Raw genomic sequence first — 23,058 nt, 5'->3', positions numbered from 1 at the left:
GTTACCAAACAATAAGTTTATTCCTTCATCTGCATTTAAAAGTTGACTTGTTGTCTAAACCTTGGCAGTAGCACATGTGAATACTAAGTGAAAAGAAGCTGGCAGATGTGTGATTATATTCTCATTATCATACTATAATCAATGAAATCATTGCAGCTGTTGGTCTGAATATTTCTGGGCCTTGAATTTTGTGCACCTGCCGAGACAAAAGCCTCTCCAGCAATCTCTATAGATTTACTTACCTCTCTCTTTCTCTCTGTCTCAGTGGGAAGAGGTGAGCATCATGGATGAGAAGAATACGCCAATCAGGACGTACCAAGTATGCAACGTAATGGAACCCAGCCAAAACAACTGGCTTCGAACAGACTGGGTTCCCCGCGGAGGAGCCCAGCGCGTCTACATCGAGATCAAGTTCACCCTGCGTGACTGTAACAGCCTGCCCGGAGTCATGGGAACGTGCAAGGAGACGTTTAACCTTTACTATTACGAGTCCAACAACGACAAAGAGAGGTACATCCGAGAGAACCAGTTCACCAAAATCGACACCATCGCGGCCGATGAGAGCTTTACGCAGGTGGACATAGGAGACCGCATCATGAAGCTGAACACGGAAGTAAGAGATGTGGGAATTTTGACGCGGAAGGGCTTCTACCTGGCCTTCCAGGATGTCGGGGCCTGTATCGCCCTGGTGTCCGTACGGATCTTCTATAAGAAATGTCCACTTACCGTACGCAACCTGGCCCAGTTTCCCGACACCACCACAGGGGCAGACACTTCATCTCTAGTGGAGGTACGGGGTTCCTGCGTGGACAACTCAGAGGAACGGGAGGTTCCTAAGATGTACTGCGGAGCAGATGGAGAATGGCTGGTGCCTATTGGAGACTGTTTATGTAACCCTGGCTTTGAGGAACACGGAGGAACCTGCCAAGGTAAGAGCTTGAATAACCAACTGGCTCATTTCTTTCTTCAACAGAATGTTTCACTCCGTTCTGTTTCACTCTTGGGTTCCTTTGCGCGCAGAAATGTGCCTGTTGTGATTAGAGATTTACACGCCTCCCACACGGAGAATGAAATAAAAACAAGCCCAAATCGCCCAGCAGTAATATATTCTATAATTTAAGGTTGCAAGGTGAGAAAGCGGTGAGATCATTGTAACTGAAGTTGGTCCAGATGCAGTTCTCCCCTCAGGGATGCGAGAGTTTACTCAGATGTAGACAGCTGGGCACTCGTCAGATCGCTGCGGATTAAGCGAGCGTTGCTATTTGAGAGGTCTGGTTATGATTATGAATCGCCCTGTTTGATATCAAAACACATCCCGATGGATTTGTGCGTGAAAATGTTAGCGCTAATTATTTTGTTGGAGCAACAGCCAAAGTGCCCCCACCCTTTCGCTTACGATCTCTCTTTTTCTCGTTCCCTGCGCTATCTCTCAAGAGCATGTGTGAAGGTTTTCAGTTCGCATTAGAGGCATAAAATGTGATTGGCGAAAGTATGAAAGAGCGAGAGAGATAAAGGAAGAAAAGGAAAGTATCAGATAGATTGCTTCTGTCACCCGAGGGCCGTTTCCCTCTGTGTGTGCCGGCTTTGATTCGCAGGGTCCGTAGTCAGGTCGTACGGCAGTAAAGCGGTGATATAGTGTTTGGGGTAATGCTGAGGTCAGTGCAGGCAAAAAGGAAGAGCCAAAAGAGTTTGAACACGCCCCTTCTTTCTTTCTGTACAACAAGCGTCTGGTCTAGTAGAGGGTCATCACAGGGTGATAAACGGCCAACTGGCCAGCCTACAGGCCTTTATTTATGAGCGCTATCTCAGCGGGCTAATTGCATGACAAATACGGGCTGTAATTTAGGGCTGCTGCGGGCTTAGGGGGGCGATCGCTGTTCGCCGCGGGCGGTCTCGCTCTGTGGACTGGCTTGTGTGGGTGGTTTAAGGGGTACACTGGAAAAAGGCCGTTCTCAGGAAACCGGCCATTTTTTGGCCACTCTTTTATTAGGAGAGCCTGCTGGCAATGACCAGTTTGCACACTTTCCATTTGGCTTTCTCCCCCTGCTGTATTTCGCCGTTCAGCTATGTTAAAATAAAGGAAATAGGCTGTAATTTCATGAGAAAAGAATGGTATTTCCACACAGACATTTACCTAAATCACTTCAGGGTCCGCGATGATGATTTCATTACTCTGAGATATTTGAGAGAGCGCATTTTTAATATTTCTGTAATATTACGTCTGTGTTGGCAATTGCAGTCTGCAAAAGTATACAGATTTAATTTCCTAACTCTCCACATCGATTAAAAAACCCTCTGATATTGTGGAGGATATCGTTTTAGTATTCCCAAGCATTTATGTGCATAGCAAAATACTGGCTCTTGGTTTGTCGAAATTTTATATTGAGCTCAAAATAAGTGACCAATATAAATAAATCACATTCTCAATTGGTGTAATGGCTAACTTTTAAAAAAAGGGTTGGCTTTTAAAAGACCATTTCTTTATCTGTTTCCTTCTTAAGCATAGCCCTGTCATCAGTTACTGATTAAGCCATCAAATGCTGTCTTCAGTCAAGCAACAGACAGTTGTTTCCTCATTGAAGAGGGTTCAAAAGGTGCCTTTTTCTCCCAGCATGGAGATGAAAGTCAGTGTCTGTTTAATAAGTCGATGTGTGCAAGAGGGATGCAGAGGTTCACCTTCAATGTGAGGGCGTAGGAAAGGCCGACGACTTTCTCAACGGGGCGTCCCCAGAACCTTGTGAAAAAACCCATTGAGCCTAAGGGATACAAGCCCTGTACCCCAGGAGGCATCAATGGGACCCTATTCCCAATTGTTAGGGTGTCGGGATCGTGGATGGGGTGAGAAGAGAGAAACACTAGGCGGGGTCAAGGGTGACCTCTGGCTTTATCACCGCCATCCCCCCTGAGAAACGGGGGTCATGGCCGAGGTTGAATAAGACGTCAAAATTTTGACAGCTGCTGCCTAGATGGGCAGGTCCAGCGTCCATGTTTGGGCTGAATGGAACAGAGATGCGACCAGAGAAGGATTTTTATACTTTTAAAAGTGTTTGTTGTTTTCTCACTGCTCATCTGTGGTGTCGAGTAGGAGGTGAGGACAGAGAGGAAATCTCTGCTTGTTAGTGGGCGTCCGACGAGCTGGAAAAGTGTAAATGCCCACTGAGGTGCCAGGGTGCAAAGAAAAACAACATCTCGCGTTCTGTGTTCGACTGCACTGTGTATTCAACACACACTATGTAGTAAAACATTATGTAGTGGAAAATCCATCCAACATGAGTCACACTACTGATGCAGCTCTAACAAAAAAGTACCCTGTTAAAATTCTTTGGTGCACTTAAAGTTTTAAGTTTAATCAATTGTAAATTATTATTTTCTTTTAAAGGAAATGAACACCGTTTTTTTTTCATGTTCTTACCTCAACTTAGATTAATTAATACACACCTATCTTTTTCAATGCGTGCACTTTTAATCTTTGTACAGCGCTCGTGAATGTGTTAGCATTTAGCCTAGCCCCATTCATTCCTATGGCTCCAAACAAACGTTTTATTTTGTGCCACCATACTTACTCATGTAACTACTCATGTAACAGTCTTTAAATAGAGAAAACATGGAAGTGTTTGGTGGCTTCTAAATTCATCCCTCTTTGGACCCTAAGGAATGAATGGGGCTAGGCTAAAAGCTAACACATTCATAACGCGCTGTGCAAAGGTTAAAAGTGCATGCATTGATAAAAGATAGGTATGTGTTAATTTGTCTAAGCTGAGGTAAGAACATAGTAAAATATTGAAAAATGATGGTGTTTTCCGTTAAATAATATGGTATGAATATTTTGAATACCTTGGTTAGTATAAATACAGTATACAGAACCAGTATTGAATCTTATTTGCTCCTGCAATGAAAAAAAGTTATTCATTCAATTTACTCAATTTTTTAAGGTAAGTGGTTGCAATCAATTTATTTAAGCTACATTTAAACAAAAAATTAGAAAGGCCAAACAAAACAAAAAACTTTTGTTTAAATGTAGCTTAAATAAATTAATTGCAACCACTTACCTTTAAAAAATTTAGTAAATGTAATGAATCATTTTTTTTTCAGTGTAGTTCAGTGGTTTAACACATTGCGTTATCAGTGCAAAAGGTCATGGGTTCGAATTTAGGGAACATGCATACGTCTAAAAATGTATACCTTGTAATGCACTGTAAGTCACTTTGGATAAATGCATAAATGTAAACATACATTTTAAAACAACATCAACCAATCTTGGTTGTATGTATCACAACACCATAGTATTATCATTTAATACCATCACTGCACCATGGTTTTACCACAGTAAGGGCACTACTAATGTAAAACAGAGCTGTGTTTATGTAATGAGAAAGCAAAAAGCTTTTGAGAAGGAGCTAGAGAACTAGAGCATGATGGGAAAGTGTTAATATGACACACTGAGCTTTGAATCAGAACAGACAGCGACTTGTGTAACCAGAAGAAAAACGATGCTTGACAAAACCGTGTTTATGTATGCGAGCTGAGATCTCAAGAGAAATCTGTATCGACTTTACTAAGCAAAAGTAAATTTTCGTTTGTATCACACATTAAGCAAATTGGTGTACTCGGGGAGTCGTATTGATTTGCCCGTCTCACGTTGTTGTCGAGGTACACAATTTTGCTTTAATGTAAACTCTGCACCTCAGCACCTGCGCATCTGATTCAGAGAAAGCTTCACCGCTGTCATAATCACGAGCAGGTGTATGAGAATCATCATCATCCTCAGCTGTGAGCTGTTTTTGCGCTTTTCTTCATCGAACAATAGCCGTCGCCTGCCAAAACGCTCCTACCTATGAATATTCATCGCTTCCTTGTTCGCTTTTGATGGCAAGCGCATATGTTGATTCCTGTCACAATTCTCCTCAGTTCTCTCCTATGAGCTCCTGCATTGGCTACTGAATGGACTGTCAGCTGTCCCAGGAAACAGAGCGAGAGAGAAAAAACAAAAAGAGAGAGAAAAAGAGAAGGAGAGAGGTGCCCTTTGATATCAAACAAACTGTGATTTGCATATTTTGTGTGTCCATGAAATGCAAAGCCAGCAAACTTGTCTCTCAAAGACAATGGACGGCTCATCCTTTCATTGGCTCCCTCCTCTCCATCCTGTGATCATGAGAGCATGCTGTATATGTTTAAAATCACGATGCGGGCGATTACGTTTAGGTCTAGATTTATACGAGTCTTCGGCTCTGTTTGTCTGGATGTGCGCGATTGCTTGCTCGTGTGCGTGTTGTTCTCCTTGACCTCTCGCTGTCTGTCATCATCCGGTGCTTCCAAACGGAAGCTCCCCTGACAGCTCGCGGCCCTTCACTTGTCATGTTGTGATGGAGGCGCTGGGTGCGAAAACGGCCTGAAGGACAGAGCTGGTGGGAAGGGTGATGATGCTGAGCGGCAATGTCCTGTTAGCGGCAATGCAGATGCTATGATGCATCACTGCTAAATGGTACCATTTAGGGGTGGGAATTTTGCAGTGTTTTATATCTGGATATTATTGCGCCATTTTTTGAAGGAAAGGTTTTAGCACAAAGCAAGCCAGGGGTTAGTGCCTACTTGAATATTTCCAGAATCCAGATTCGTACTGAAATCATTGGACAAAGCAAAATAAAAACAAGTTAGTATTTGTGTCACAGTTTTGATTTACTATATATTAAACATAAAGAAACGGTTTAATTGCATTGTGACCCCTGAGATTTTTTCCTTATGAAACATATTTGGATAGTTTTCACTTATTTCAGTGTCCTTGATCAAGTCATTAAATTTCCCAAGAACTACACGCTAAGCATTTTTCGCTAATGTGAGCTTTCCCGCATCCCCTTTTGAGAAATTCTGATACCGCTAGTCTCATCTCTCTGGTGTTTAATTATTTTTTAATTACGCCGTCTGGCGCACGTTCATTACCGACAGTCTGGATGTGTTAGATCAGAAGAGCTGAGCACAGATCTCCTTAACCTTCTCCTGTACAGCGATGTGGACGGCGCTTTCTCAGCATCCCCTTGCCGGGGCAGATTTCTTTTCGAGTGGATGAGCCTTATTGACTCATCGCTCGAGAGTCTGTCCGCCCCATTTTCCCTGATTAACCCAGGATCCATTTAGCCACATGCTTTATGCCAAAGGGTTCGTGCTTATTTGATGAGATGTCCATCAAGGGTGTACGTGAGCACCCGGCTAGTTTATTCCAACCTCCCCGTCATTTAGGTCCCAGATCTTTTCTCTCCCTATTCAATACATGGAATCTGGCTTCCTCCCCAGAGAGGTCAAAGGTCAGCTTGGCGTGATTTCAGTGGGGTGTTGAAAGCAAGGCGTAGACGGAACGAAAGGAAGACCCGAGCCATCGTTTTTTCCCCTTAAAAGAGTTATTTAAGATGCTGACCTGTTTTATGCAATAGGGGCATGCTTAACTTTACAGTGAGAGCGGGCGCTGAGCCTCATTGTGCTAGGGTTCGATTAGGACGCTGCCAAAGTTTTCTTTGTACAGACGCACCAGATGGAGCCCATGAATGCATTTGTTCACTTTTGTACTAATGAAGTGTTTATGAAGGCATAATGTGAATGGTTTGATTCAGGATGATGGATGCCACAAATTAATCTTAGTACTACCAGCGCAAACTCACTGACAAACTTTTCCCCGTAGAATGAATGGCAGGAACTGAAATGACTCTGTGTTTTCTCACTTGTGGACGTAAATGGCGACGTTGTTCAAAAGCGAGTGAACACTCCATTGCGCAAACATTTTTATTCGGCAACATACTTGAGGATTCCTGACTGAAGTGCCCTTCGGAAAACTCTGCACTTCTATAAAGAGCTCCGATAGGACGTCAGTTAACAGATGTCAATTAGCCGAGAGTGTGTCTACAAAAAACGAGCGGGACTTGGTAATAGGATTATTTGGGGGTCGGCAGACCTGTTTCCACAATGCAAGGCAACACTAGTGATTAGCCCGGAGGGGTCACGACGGCAAATTCACAATGCACATTAATACTGGTAATTATTTGGAGGGGATGAAGCATGACTGGATGTAATGCTCGCTATTAGACTCAAGGGTTTATTTCGTTCATGGGGTTTCGATGGAGTGGATTGGTCTCTCTCAGACCGGCTGCTGTGGAGAATGCCACTCGGTTTGTCACTGAACGCAATTAGTTTTGACTTTATGTCTTTGTTAGCGCAGAGAGAACGACAAAGAAAAGCGGGAGGGGAAAGATGAAAAGCGTTTGCCGAAACACTTCGGTGGACGTAAATCTCACAGTGGTATTTTGTTAAAATAAAGGTACAGCAGCAAAAAAATATCGCAAGACGTTGTTTAGCAGTAAGGCTGCATAATTAATCACAATTAATCGTTTGTAGAATAAAAGTTTTTGTTTACATCATATATGTGTGTGTATTGTGTATAATAATTTTTAGTGATGGCAAAGATTAATCGCGATTAATCGCATACAAAATAAAATTTATTTTTTGCATAATATATGAGTGTGTGCTATATAAATACACACACATTCATGTACAGTATGTATTTAAGAAACATTTATATGTGTAAATATATTTATTTATATTTTATAGATTTTATATTATATATATATAAAAAAAAATATATACATATATTTTTTTAAATTAATATATGTATGTGTTTGTGGTGAAATATACATAATAATTACACACAGTACACACATATATTATGCACTAAATCACTTTTATTTTGTATGCGATTAATCGCGATTAATCTTTGCCCAGCACTAATTTATATATATATATAAAATTAGCATTAAATATTAAATAATATCCCCTAAAATAGCATCAGCATATTTATCTACTGTATAATTATGTTTATAAAACTATATATAAACACTACACACAAATATATGATGTAAACAAAAACTCTTATTCTGTAAACGATTAGTTGCGATTAATTGTTATGCAGCCCTATGCAGTTTTATTTCGACTGGATATCGCAGACATCACAGAATTTTTTTTTTTTTCATTTTTTTCAGACTTTAGTTCATTTGTTTTTAAATCAGTCTAGCTTTTTAGTAACAAACAACAACAAAAAACTTGTTATATGGCATTAGGATTTCTTAATGTTTTGTGCAAGGTAAAACTTGTAAAATGTTATGTCATGTGATAAATTTAAGTTTACTGATTTCTACATGAAATCATCCTACATAATGTAAAGAAAATTCTGTGAAAAATAACCTATTATATCTTTAATATTATTGACTGACTAAGAACATGTCAAAGATTAAAATCATTATGAAACCAATGACTGAATTCAAACTGGATTTCACAGACAGGGTCACAAATATTATCCCTTAAAATAGCATCAGCATATTTATCTACTTTCTTTTAGTTCGCAGTTGAGCATATAACGTCTTAACCTAAAGTTAGCTTGACTGCGGTTTAAATACTTTAAATTGCACGTGGCTTGGCAGACGGTCTCAGTTTCACAGTAGCTGTCCCAACACTGCGCTGTGAAAATGTTTATATTCCCTCATATTCAGAGCAGGTGATAGAAGATGAAAACATTGTATTTCACCAAGTGTTGAGTAGAAAGAAGACTGTAATCTGAGAGGTTTCTTTTCATACTCTTAAAGTGGTTTTCCATATATTCAGCTGTGGTTGCAGTGCTGAATATTAACCTAACACCCACAACATGGGGAGACTTCCTCACAAAGTTGCTCTGTATTTCACAACAAGACATTATATGTCTAAACTGATCAGTTGGCGAGCACACATGCTCCTCTGGTGCGTAAAACGCCCATAACAGGATTATACTCTCGTGGCTAAAATAAGCCAAGTGTGTTTCTTTTTGTCACCCGGCACGTTTGTGTGCTAAACGCTGCATTGCGCAACCTCCTGTATGTACTTCAATTCTGTTTGCACTCTTTAACCTTTACAACCCAACATACATGACCAAAAGAAAGCAGCCTTTGAAAAAAGAGTGTTGCGAAGTGCAGTCATCGTTGATGTAGTGTTGACACATTTACCCTTTAAAGGCCCTGCTGGATATTAATCTGAGATCTTAGAAGTCTTTCTCCTCGCTCACCGCCTCGTCCGCACACACCTCTAAGCATGAACCACACACATTGCCTGTATAACCACAACCCATAGGGCATGTGCGTTATGTATCTCTAAGGAATCCTGGCATTGTGTTAAATATTAGCCTGCTTGACGGACCATATAGCAATTCTAATTTTGCTTATTTTTACAGTAAGTTGTTAGTGCTTACTTTGGCTCTAGATTGATGCACGTAATCATACCATTACTAGATTTTATCCGTGCAGTTTAAAATTTCTCTCCAGGCACAGTGGTCTCCATGTCGTGAGCTGGTCTTGGTTTTTTTTAAGCACAGATTGCTCGCTAAGCGAGAGCGTCCATTCAGTGGGCAGCGCAGTGCATTCTCCATGTCTTTGTGTGGCAGGCTCCCTTTGAAGGCCCTTGGCTGAGAGGAGGTGGGGGGACCAAAGCCGACAGCGAGAACATTAGCATGTGAAAGCTCCCTGAATCAATAAGGGCCTTTTCTATCTCTCTTTTCCCTCTCATTCTCTATCCCCCTCTCTCTATATCCCTACCCAGGGGCTGCGACCCTCCCTGGCATCAACCGGCATCGTACAGACCTTCTCATTTGTCCGCGTTCCTCATTGACCAACTGTAGCTTAGGTGGTGCCTTAATAAGATCATTGTGGGAGATGTAAAAGTGATGCTTTAACTTATAGACCTCATTTATTCTTGAACAGTACACTCAAGAAAACAATGCATCATGAGCAGGTTGATAGGAACACTTATGTAGGTTTTAAATTGCTACTTTTATTAGGACCAGAATGGAAAAATGAGAATCGGAGAAACCCATAAAACCCTCTGTTGTGTCAGTTGTTTGTCCTAGACGGCGATTATATAGAGAGCAAAAGGTGCCTTTCGCTTTAGTCTTACTTCTCACATTTCCTCCTGTAAAAAACACTCGAGTAGTCTCATGTCTGAACTATGATGTCTACAGTAAATAAATGTTACAGCTCTGTTTTACTGTATGTCCAAAATTTTCTTTTTTCTTATGATTTTGATACTTAAATGAAACATAAATGCTTTCTCAAACGGCTGTGATTTCTTTAGTTGCTAAAACAGAGCTGAAATCAGCTGCAATCTGTAACATAAACTTTTTTGGTTTAAAATAAATTAGAATCTGAGCTTATATGTTCTCCCTGAGTCAGCGTAGGTTTACTCCGGGTACTCCAGTTTCCTCCCACAGTCCAAAGACATGCAGTTTAGGTGAAATGGAGATGCTATCATAGTGTTAGGGGGGCAGGGGGGGCAGAGCCCCCCCCCCAGAGCCAGTTATGATTTTATTTGAGCTATTAATGAAATGGAAACATGAGAATTATTATTTTGATTAGTCTGCCCATTAAAGTTTTAAGATTAGACAGAGTAACTTAAGGCTAAAAAAGTTTAAATTAATTTAAACCATATTTAAAAACTATTAAACAGACTAATTTCTTGCTAATTTCAACGTATCGCAGTATACTTGTTTGCTGGTAGGTTCACCAAACTCTGTCTATGGATGCCATATTGTCTTTCCCAACTGTAGACTGACTGTATAGATACTAGGGGTACGCGATATGACCACAATTTTATTTTACGATAGGATTCATTTTATGTCAGGATAACGATATGTATCACAGTAGAGTTTTTTTTTTTAATAAGGTTTTTATGCCATAGAATTTTCATAATTCTAACAAAAACTTATACATGCATAAAAAAAGAAGATAAAACAAACAAAACTCAAGCTCACTGTAGATAAACAGTCAGTATTGAAAGTGATTTAGTCAAGAGCAGTGAGAGATTTTCACAAAAACATGAGTGACAGACAGGAGCAAAATAGGTAACTTCCCGTTTAAGACTAAAGTCCGGATCCAATATATTGTTACACATGCGTTTTCTCTTTCAGCTGTTTCCTTTATTTTATGAGGATACATGCAAAGATGGACATTTTGACACATATATGTATTTAAGACAAATAAAGAGGTGAACATGCTCACAAGCTTAATAAGCAGTGGATACGCGACTTACGCACTCCTCTCACACAGCAACAACGCGTGCATATAGCACTGTTTTTTATGTTTTAATGGCTTAAAAGCACTCATTTTAAAACTGCGGTGCTTAAATACGTGTACAAAAGTTCAATTTCCATGACCATGCAATGTGATGTGGATAGATACCATGAATAAAGCCATAGATGCTGGAATGGCGTTAAGAAATAATAGTAAATAAATAAATAATAATCAGTTATTGAGCAAGTACATAAAAATCACTTTTTATTTAACATTCTTTACCTTACCCTGATTCACAACGGTAAGCTTATCATTTATAATAATTTATACGTTTAGCTGTTGGGTACGATTTCGCGTCACTTTGACGTCACTTGAAAACCTGCATAAATATCAGTACTCGCATTTTATTTTTCAAATAGACAATAGCTTGAGTAAAGTGTAAAAATCTCTGTCTTAACCATGAGCTGTCTAAGCACTATTTCTGGCATTTGCCCATCCTTTGCGGTCTCTGAGGACCGACCGCTGAGCAATACAAGTGGATGGGACATGACCCGTTCTCGCCAGTGTCAGCTCTTCAAGAGAGCTCTACTTAGCCAGAGATTCACGCCGGACATATCCTCTCTGACCCCGCAGCAGAACTCAATATACTACTCCTGCACCGGCCTGGGGTGCCTACTGCCAAGACTGCTTGAAGCGAGTGCTGTTTGTTAATGATTGTAATAGTAATCCTGCCTTTAGCTCTCAGAGATGTGTTGAAAGAGACCGACAGGGCTGAGGGCGAGGTTTATGTAGCGCCAGAATTGCGATTGTGGGACAGAGCTTTCGAAGTGAAGGGGAAAGTTGGCTTTGCCATAGGGGACAATTATTCTTTGCCCCTTGGAATTTTTTTTCATGGTGATACTTTTAAAGGGCTGGTATACATTTTATCAGTATGTATGTATCATGGAACCCATGACCTTTTGCGATGCCAATGCAATGATCTACCAATTGCTAGAAACACTGCATGTAACTGCATCTCATTTGCATCTTTTATAGTGCAAATATTTGTATAAGTACATAGCAATGTAAATTTTTTTTTGTTTACTACTTTTGTTGTCATCTATGCATAATTAGTTGGTAGAGTTTTGTGTGCAATGCAAAGGTCATGGGTTCGATCCCAGAAAACATGCATACTAAAATGTATAGGCTGAATGCACTGTAATTCGCTTTGAATAAAATGCATAAAAATGTTCATGTTTTTAGCGACGCATAGGTGATTATATAATGACAGAATTCTTATCTTGGTCTGAACTGTGCATTTAACATATACATACATTGGATAGCAGCCCCTCCTTGTTTGCTATGCAGGAATTGTAAGGAATGTGAGAGACGTTTGGCCCCCTGCCTCTCTCAGCTGCTCCGATCTAAACAATACGTTGCATTTCTAAGACACTTTACCTCCACATCCCTGCTGCTACTCCTTCCCAGCCCCCACAGTGGACATAGGGAGCGTTTTCTTGTCACCTACCTAAGCAAACCTTTCCAGAAAACTTCCTGAAATGCTGTGTGTAGGTGGAGTTCCTGTCTATCAGATTGAAACCTCTGGCTGAGATCTTGATATGATTCAGAAAGACCTACCCTGGAGTTGTTGTCTATGCGGCTTCGGCCCCTTGAAAGCTTTATGTGGTCCCTTATATAAAATACCGCCACACACACAATCTTTTGTTGAGCAGATGGCCATGTAATAGTTTACCTCATAGTTGAGCTCTCGCACGTAAAGGTTAACACGCGTCCTTTGTGCATGTTTGCCTCTAGCTGTATCGCTGTACATCACTTCAGTAAGACCTTGGGATTGTCTTTTGAAAAGTCTTAGGAAACTTTTGACAAGTTGAAGGATCAGAGAGCGAAATAGGGCAAAGGAAGGGTTTGCAGAAGAAAGATGATGATAGACAGAGACGAAACGGAAGGAAAAATAAAACCTAGGTGAATATATAAAGATTAAATACAGTTCGCTGTTGCCCCAGACCACAAGCTTCTTTGGGTTTAGAGACACATCAATCTGACACACACATACACACACACTGCGGCAATGAGCTATGTTTGCATGCATCAGGAGGCTCATGGTATATCAGTCACTGCAGATATAATTAATAAGCAGAAGGCGGGAACCGATCAATGAGGGAATTGGTGTGTTCGTGCTGGAGGGTAGAGATGATAATGATCTCTCTTTCTCTTTCGCTGGGTTCATTCAGCCATGCCATCAGATTGGAGTGAAAGCAGCGTTTGAAAAGTTCAAAAAAGACATGAGTTGGGAACTTTTGGTGGAAGCGCTCTATCTATATTGGTTTTTCCTTAAGGTAATACTATTGTCAAGAGAGAAGAGTGGTGGATGTTAATGTATTAAATGCAGTCTTATTATGGCAATTGATTTTTTAGTATAATTTATATTAAGGCTGTATAATATCACAATGTGCTTGCCCGTAATTGTCATAACACAGAATTTTGGATGCTTTGGAAGACAAAACTAGTATTTTTTTCTGAAATTGAGAGTTATATATCATTTGAAAGTGGAATAAATAAGCTTTCCATTTATGTGTGGTTTGTAAGGGATAATGTATAGGCAGCAGGTTGTTGTCATCTTATCATGTCTTGTATCACTATGAGGGGGATTATTTTGCTTTTTTATATTAACTTATTTTGCGCGGAGCTTATTACATGGGTGTTTACCTCATTAGTAACGTAAGGAACATTAAATATTGATTTGAAATATTTTATTGGCTAATTTTTAATGAATACAGACCTCCTGTGAAGAAAACACGCATTAGTTTAATTTAAAAATCTGACTTCTCTCATGTTTTAGTGCTATAATTGGGTCTCCAGTGCTTCTATCAACCTAAAAAATGTGAAAAGATCAACCCATTAACTTAGTTTTGGAAAACCATTCTCTGCAAGCATGTGAAAAAATAGGTCATTGAAATTTGGCCTCCCTTGTGATGTCAGAAGGGGATAATACCGCCCCTTAATCTGCACTATCCAACCACGGCACTGCCATTTAGTGCAGAGATCAGCTCATTTGATTTTAAAGGACACACCCAAAACGGCAAATTTTTCTCATACCTACAAAGTGGCAATTTTAACATGTTACAATAAATTATCTATATGGTATTTTGAGCTAGAACTTCACATACGTACTCTGGGGACACCAAAGATTTATTTTAAATCTTAAAAAAAGTTTTGTGAAATGTCCCCTTTAAAACAAGACGTGAAATGTCACAAACGCACTATTCGGTTTAATCGTTTGTAAATATAATGTCATATATGTTATTAAAAAACATATTTAAACACTGTACCTGTCAAAATGATTTGCAGCATCCGGGTTACCATGTGTAATTAGTATCTCCGAATAACAATCCTTGGAATGTCGTGACTGGCCAATCAGAATCAAGCATTTTAGAGTGCTGTTTAATACGATAGGACAATATTTGTGAGATACAACTAATTAAAAAACTGGAATCTGAAGGTGCAAAAAATCTTAATATTAAGAAAATTGCCTTTACATTTTTATATATTTACAATAATAAATGTACAAAATATCTTCATGAAACATGATCTTTACTAATATCCTAATAATTTTTGGCATAATAAATTTATAATTTTGACCCATACAATGTATTGTTGGCTTATACTACAAATATACCCATGTAACTTACTGGTTTGTGGTCCATATGGCAAGGGTTTCAAACAGCAGAGAGAAATCACAGATTCAGAAGCATTTAAGTATCATGTCTGAGACCACAGTGTATGTGTAAATCCAATCTGAATGAGACTTTTAAAGTAATAATATTTAAGATTATTCATTGACCATGTTAAAGGAATAGTCTACTCATTTTCAATATTAAAATATGTTATTACCTTAACTAAGAATTGTTGATACATCCCTCTATCATCTGTGTGCGTGCACGTAAGCGCTGGAGCACGCTGCGACGCTTCGATGGCATTTCGACTCGCCTGAAAAGTCCGCTCCCCTTCTCCCTCTCATAATGGGAGAGGGAGGGTGTTACTGTGCCGAGTCGAAGTACTCCCAAAAGTGCCACCACGCCACAAAACACAGTTCCTCTTCCAAATCCGCCCAGAAAAGCGCCACGTTTTATTTTGTACCACCAAACTTGCTCGTATAACTACTCGTCTTAAATAGGAAAAACGTTGATGTGTTTGGTCACTTCTAACTTTATCTTTAAATGGTACCATTGAATGAATGGGGCCAAGCCAAATGCCAACGAAGCGTCGCAGCGCGCCCCAGCGCCCACGTGCACGCACACAGATGACAGAGGGATGCATCAACAATTCTTAGTTAAGGTAATAACATATTTTAATATTGAAAATGAGTAGACTATTCCTTTAACTTTTAGTTAATGATGTTCTTAAAATAATTATAATGTTAAAAAAATGATACATAAAAGAGAAAATAATGACAAAATAGAAGATTTTTTGCTCTTTATCTCAGACTTTTGGAACTTACTGTATTTTATAAAAATGGAAAATCACAAGTTTTAAGTGCCTTTCTATCACTTAAGGGTAAGCCATTAGTAGCGACGTCCTCATGTTTTCCCCTAGTATCTGAGAAGAGAACAGAATGCAGTAATACAGTGCATTAATGCTAAAACATATTGTATGCCAACAATCAAAATCGTTAAAATTCCAATGTGAACCTGGTAACTCGTGACATGATGTGTGCGTGATGGATTAAACCACAGTTGATCTTCCTGTGCATGGCTACCGAGATAAGCCAGCCCCATAAACGTGTCATAAATATGTTAGCCATTAACTCACATCTGCCCACAGGTCTACACTTTCTCTGCCTTCGGTGAATATGCGTGTATGTGTGGGTAGTATTTTTTATGCATGAGCAGCCAAATTATGTTAAAAATGTACTCTAAACTTTTAATCAATTTCTTATTTCCCATGTTAAACAGTGAGTTTCTCAGCCTCGTAATTATTTCGGTGCATTGTTGGAAAATGGCACCTCGTCGCGCTTCGCTGATATGCTCAGGGTGTGCAAACATGTGACGACAAAAAGAAACCGCGAGATACGGAAAGAGTAGGAGAGAGTTACACCTAACTCATGTGTCTGTGTGAGAAATATAACCTTGCAAAGTGAAGTCAGTGTAGGGTTTCCACTCAGACACACACACGCACGCTGCAAAGACCACCCAGTGTTGAATCTCCACTCATTTTCTTGTCCCTTTCTTCCCATTCCTTTCGTTGCCTCACGTTTCTATTTATTTTTCCTAGAGTTTTACTTCTTTGTCTTTTATTTATTTATTTGCGATTGTCTGAATGGAAACCACCAGTCTTTATTTACACGAGAGTATCATCAAAGCTCCTTCCAGCTGAAAGTCCTCGGATTACATGCATCTAATTTAGGCTCTTTGTCCTGGCTGGGACATCCCTTAGCCTTGTGGAATTTCATAATTCGTTCATTTCTAACCGAGCACAATGTCTCGATCTGCTTTTGTTCCTTAGCCCCACCCTGTGTTATTCAACAACAGGTGACTGTTTTAAGCTCCAAGGCTCATAAAAAGCATTCAGAGCTCAGTCTGAGACGATGTCTTCATTGGGAGAGCATTGTCTTCATGTTGGACACTCGGACGAGAGCACTGACCCAGAATATTGGGGCATAGGCTGGTAATTACGATGCTATTATGTGACAGTCAGTAAGCTCATCTCTTCAATCGTCCAGCGGAGTGGACAATGAGATGGTGATTGTCCTGCTATTGTCCACCCCAGTGGTCATAGGCTTCATGGAGGGAGAAAGAGGAAAGGTCAGATCAGTAGGGGAGCACGAGAGCTGCATGTGGAATGGAAACCAAGCAGTCTCTTGGGAGACTTAGGACGGAGGACTTAGAGAGGGAGGGGACAGCTGGTCGTCCACGGTAGGGACTGAGAAGACCCTTAAGCAGGTGGAGGGTGTTAGATATCTTAAGTGCTTGAGAAAAGTGGCATAAGTCAATGAGTGCATTCGCTTATAAACAAGACCGAATCGCTTTCATTTAGCGCACCTCCGAGCCCCCACGCTGGCGTTTTAAGCTTCCCAGGAATCTGCTTCAATTAACTCTGTCCTCCAGCCGGTGTTAAGATGAACCAAAGCTGATCAGATCTAGCCTCCATTGCTAATTCCCATCCTTCCTCATCAACGCACGGCAACAAAGCTCAATCTTCTCCGGAGGTCACGACCCAGTGCTGAATCCTCTCTCTCTCTGTGCATGTCCTGTCTATCTCCCTTCCTTACCCCCCGCTGTTTAGAAGAAGACAAAATTGCGTTAATCTCCTTTCTGGAGATCCACGTTAACTCTCTACTCTGATCAAGCGTTCTGTTCCGGCTGATTGTGAGTGATTGGAGCCAGGGCAGATTGTGATGGAGAGAGAGAGAGAACTAAATGAAATAGAGGAGGGTGGAAGGTTGCACGTCCCCAGGGCGAGCACTAATGCGGCCCCAGGGTTCCTGTCACTTATGTGAGATTAAAAGAATTGGCCAGGACACAGAGAAAACGAGTGAAGAACAGAGAAAATTGGGGAGAGGCTGATGAGGAGACACTTGTTTGAAGTATTGTGTGTACAAAAGTATCTCTTGACCTTCTGCCTCTCATGTGTCCTTCATTTTTTTTAATAAATAAAAGCACAGTGTTACTGTATGGATCAGGAGTAATGGGATAAGTTTCCAAAACAAAATGACATCCAGTCGGAACATACTACATGATGATTAATTTACTGCTAATGGGATTTCAGTGCTACATGACCGATTAGCCAACCCTGTATCACGAAATTATGTACCTATAGTCACGTAAATTTGTGAGTATTTTCCGTGACACTGTCACGTTTTTCCGCCTTTTTGCATGAACATGTCACGCATTTCTGTTTACTCAACTGTTTCGTCCTATTTTCAAACCATTGATGCTTCGGTTTAGGGTTAGATTTGGTGTTTGCGTTAGGAAGTCATCTTAAGTATTGGTTTATACCTTTTATTAATGATTTATTTTTTTATATTTTATGATTTTTAAACAATTGTCGCCTGGCATTAGGGTTAGAGTTGGGTTTGGGTAATGATGTCATTTTATGTAAATCTAACCCTAAACCGAAGCGACAATGGTAAGAAAATAGGCCAAAACAGTTGAGTAACAAATACATGACAGTGACACGTAAACAGAAATGCGTGACATGTTCAAGCAAAAAGGTGGAAAAACGTGTCAGTGTCACGGAAAAGACCCACAAATTTACGTGACTATAAGTACATAACTTCGTGATACTGGGTTGGATTAGTACCGAGCCCCTAAGGTGACATTGGAGTAAAAAAAATCTAAATTTTAGTTTCATGTGCTCACATGAAACTTTCATGTGCAGAATTTTTTTTAAAAGTTTTGTTTGGGTGCTCACGTGAAACTCGTGCGCACCTGAAACTATCCCATGCGCACCTTAAAGAATCATGAAAAAAATGATTCATTGAATTTAATCAATTCTTTTAAGGTAAGTGGTTGCAATCAATTTATTTAAGCTACATTTAAACAAAAAAGATTAGTAACGTAAAGTAAAATATAAAACTTTTGTTTAAATGTGCTTAAATAAATTGATTGCAACCACTTACCTTTGATTAAAATTTAATTGATTAAATTCAATTAATCATTTTTGCAGTGTGTGTGCACGCAAAAGTATCGCGTGCGATAGTTTCGCATGCAAAACTAAACACGATAGTTTAACGTGCGCACGCTATAGTTTCACCTGGGCACTCGATAGTTTCACGTGCGCACGCGATAGTTTCACTTGCGCACGTGAACAGAAACTTTTTTACATTTTTGCTCCATGTCCCCTTAGGGGCTCTGTAGATTAGCACTGTGATCACTCATTTATTTTGTTAAATTAAGTAAAAAATTTTCACAGTCTGTAGTAGATAAATGCTGTAAAATATTTTATCACGTTCCAGTGCTTCCAGTACGTGCATATGCCTGCACATCTGCATTTCATATAAATATTAATAAAAGTGAATTGAATAAGTTACGTGTGACCGGCATCGAATGCTCGACAACGTTTTCTTTCTGTGCAATGAGGACGTTTACATTCTCTCGATGCACTACAGCTTATTTGTCTTACTTGTAATATAAAAGCCTTGTGTTTCTTTCCCATAATGCTTTGCTAACAGCATGTAAGATTATCACTAAGAGCATTATTATGATTTGTGATATTCCTTAGCGTGCCTTTATATTGATGGGGCCTTTTAGGCAAACACATCTGTTAACCATCTACAAATCGATAAAGTCTTAGATAAATGTCCTAAGTAGCATGGCGTTATTGTTGTTCAAATCTGTATTTATGCTGGTATTGATGGCCTTGTAGGGGAAAAAGTCAATAAGTCCTCAAAGCGCGCTTTTGTCTCTGTCACCATACGTAGGAAAATACGCCGTGTGTGCGGGGAATAGTAGAGGGAGCAACAGAAGAGGAAAGAAGGAAGCTGATAGACAAACAAACAAAGGAAGAAAAGAATATAGAAGGTGGAGACAGGACAAAAATAGTTGAGAAATAAAAGAAAGCTGACAAACTTGAAATGATTGAAAGAGTTTGAAAGGGAAAATAGAGCTGCTGAGAGAGAGAAAAAGAGAGCGAGGGCGTGGCTTGGGTGTTTGGATTAATGACAGTGCATTCCTCTGGTATCACTTCCTCTCTTCATTACATGTCATAAAGCCGTACGCTCGGCTCTCTCATTCATACATTCCACACCACTCCCATACAGTGTGTACTATGCACAGGCCTGACAACCGCACGCATATTTGCACAAACAGATTGTTTGTGCTCAACCAAAAACAAGCTTGAGATTTTGTCTCATGCAAATTAGAAGATTAGTGTAACCGGGAAATGTCGAATAGTTCATGATTATTAACATCTCAATTTTCTCCTCTTTGCAGCTTGTAAGATCGGTTACTACCGAGCGTTAGCTACGGACGACAGCTGCTCTAAATGTCCGCTGCACAGTTACTCCGTGAGGGAGGGATCTACTTCCTGTGCCTGTGATAAAGGATTCTTCCGGGCTGAGACGGATCCAGCCTCGATGCCCTGTACACGTAAGTAGGCTACTGTATAATCTGCACTAAACACACACGCTCTAGGCTTATATCCTAGATCCACCCAGACTTAAGGCCCATGGATAACTATATTACAGTCCATACCAACAGAAAATAATGTTATGTTACCCTAAACCGCGCACTGCGGTTTTAAATTTTAAATGCCGAGCAATTTAAAATCGAAAACTCGAATTTGATTGGCTGTCAAAGATTTATTATATTTATCAGCTGGATAAAAATCGCCCTGAAAGTGATTCAAATAATATTGCTTCTCTGTATATTTATCACTGTAGTCGTGGTGTGGACTTTGTAGTTGGATTATCGAAATCTGATTTTAAAGCACATTTTTAAGTATCTGTACTATATCAGGGTGTTTTTCTTTTATTTCAATACATTTGAAAGCATAATGGGGTGGTTTCTCGGACAGGGATTAGCTTAAACCAGGACTAGGCCTTAGTTTAATTAGGAAATATAACAAACATGCATTTCTAAAAACATTACTTGTGTGCATTCTGAGGCAAAACAAAGGATGCTGGTGTATTTTAAGATAGTCAGTCCAAGTTGTTTTAAGTATGGACAGCTCTTGCATTTATTTTAATCTAGAACTAGTGTAAGGAAACCACCCCTGTGTCATACTTTTTAGTCCACTACCTTTCACATTACATATCTTTTAATACTTAATTAGCAACATAAAAATCTAGTACTTAAGTACTTTTACTTAAGTAAAAGTTGATATACAAATAAAAGTATACACTAGATTTTAATGTATTTAAGTAATAAAAGTAAAAAACAACTTGAGTTTATGAAATGTAGTCAAGTACAGTATTATGCATCAGTATGTAGTGAAGTAAAAGATACTTGAGTAAAAGTAAAATTACTTATCTGTTTATATAAAGTTAATAAAAAACAACATTAACACCCTAACCCCCACTCATAAACCCAATGTCACGTGGCAAAAGCAGATCATACAAAAACGGATAAATGTGATTGTGGAAATTCATACAAATTATATACATCGTAACATACTTTCAAACTGAGAAAAAAAGTGAAAAATAGCATGAAAACTTTAGTCATGATATAGGGCACAGTTTTCTGGTGTGCTACAATATAAATGTATGGGTCAGTGACAAAAACGGTTTGGCAAGATTGTAAACTTGTTTTAAAAGCAGCATCAGGTTTATTTCAATGCACATAGTGTATTTATTAGGGATGCACAATATATCGGCTGACATATCGTAATCGGCCGATAACTGCTTATTTATAATATTATCGGTTATCGGTCTGATAGCAAAATTAGGCCGATAAATGAAAGCCCATAAATGATGGATTATTTTGGTTTGTTGAACCACTTCACTTGCTCATTGCTGGCCATGTGGAGTATTGATTGGTGCTTTCTGTGACATAGCACGAAGATGACACTTGTTGCGAGCTTAAGAAGAGTATGCTAGTCTAGCGCAAAGACAAGATGTCCGCGGCCTGGGAGTTTTTCATTGTGAAAATAATATGAATATTTATCGGCCTATATATATATATCAGTTATCGCCCCCCAAATATAAAGAGTTATCGGTATCGGCAAAAATTTTTCATATCGGTGCATCCCTAGTATTTATGTTAATTTTATGCAATAAAATAATTACATTTGCACCGTTTTTATGAAAGTTAAGACTGAATAGACCTGAAAATGTCAAATGGTGTAACCGGCAATTGCGCCAAAGAATGAGAAATATTAAATTTTTTTATCCACCTTGATGGCATGTAAGCGTATAATCATCAAACAAAAATAAATCATAAAATATTTTTTTTTTTGTTATTTTTAAGTAATTTAAATATTTGTCCTGACATATGCTGAAAACAGCTCTGTTTTCTAAATAATCTTTGACAAATTATGTAAAAATGTATGTAAAAATTTTAATACACTAAACTAGATATTATATTTTATTCAAAACATTTTATGAATATGTTTATATTTTAATAAAAAAAATACTGGTTATTGACACAGACCGGTTACACCACATTCAGATTTTTGCAATTATCCCCCAAATATTTTTTTTTTAAAATGAAATAAAACCAGAAATTTTAGACTTGGTCCTTAAAAAAGAGAATGTATGCAAGAAATCTGCAAATTTATTTTGAAATTTTAACCCTTTTACATTTAATTGAAATAATTAAAGTCACGTCATTGACCCGTAAATAGTTTTACACACACCATTTAAAAGTATATACACACATACACAATAATCAAAAGTCTGGCTATGTGAGATTTCAGCCTTAAAACATGGATGTAAACAGTCTGCCCTGCAGATGAGTAATCATTAGACAAGGTCAGGCCATATAGAAACACATCACTTAGGAGAAGCGGTACTGCCAGGACTTGTATCACACTACATCTGTTCACTTCACACACCCGCGAAGCTCTTATTCTAACGGCCAGAACCAAAAACAGTTAACAACAAAAACACACTTGACAGTGACAAATTATTGACTCCTAACCACACCTCTTCTGCGGCGGACTGTTTCTGTGCTAATTCTTTTATTCGTTTCTTCTTTTATTTCCTAATCGAAAAGTTATTGTGTCGCCACTACTTTCACACACTCACTGTGAATGTGCGGTGAGTTGGGAGGAGTCCGTTCATGATGAGTAAAGATAGATGTGTGTCGGAGCCTGAGGTGACTCATGGACATGATAACAGTCCTCAGTTGGTTAAATAGAGACTTGCAGCAGAATGCCGGCAGTCAGCGCCACGGCTTTGAGCTGAGATGACAGGGTTAATCGTAAAACAAAACACGCATGTCAAATTGCGATTGTTTTTACACACGAATCACACACGTGTGCACGCGCTCGGGTCCATGAATGTATTAAACTTTTTCTCAGAAATGCAGGCAGGTCAGATATGTTCATGGGT

General features: G+C 39.2%; 1 protein-coding gene across 4 annotated transcripts in view; it reads left to right on the top strand.

The window, feature by feature from the left end:
- epha4a (eph receptor A4a) overlaps positions 1-23,058 on the top strand; it is a 56,172-nt gene that overhangs the window by 11,122 nt on the left and 21,992 nt on the right. For all 4 annotated transcript variants that reach the window (XM_055203151.2, XM_055203149.2, XM_055203148.2 and 1 more), the window contains exons 3-4: positions 266-929; positions 20,000-20,155. In XM_055203151.2, coding sequence (XP_055059126.1) covers positions 266-929; positions 20,000-20,155 — 820 coding nt within the window. The remainder of the gene's footprint in view (positions 1-265; positions 930-19,999; positions 20,156-23,058) is intronic.

This window comes from Misgurnus anguillicaudatus, chromosome 2 (genome assembly GCF_027580225.2).
Source record: "Misgurnus anguillicaudatus chromosome 2, ASM2758022v2, whole genome shotgun sequence".
In the NCBI taxonomy this organism is placed as follows: Eukaryota; Metazoa; Chordata; class Actinopteri; order Cypriniformes; family Cobitidae; genus Misgurnus; species Misgurnus anguillicaudatus.
The sequence above is the reverse complement of the archived record's forward strand: the minus strand, read 5'-3'. Positions and strand labels throughout refer to the sequence as shown.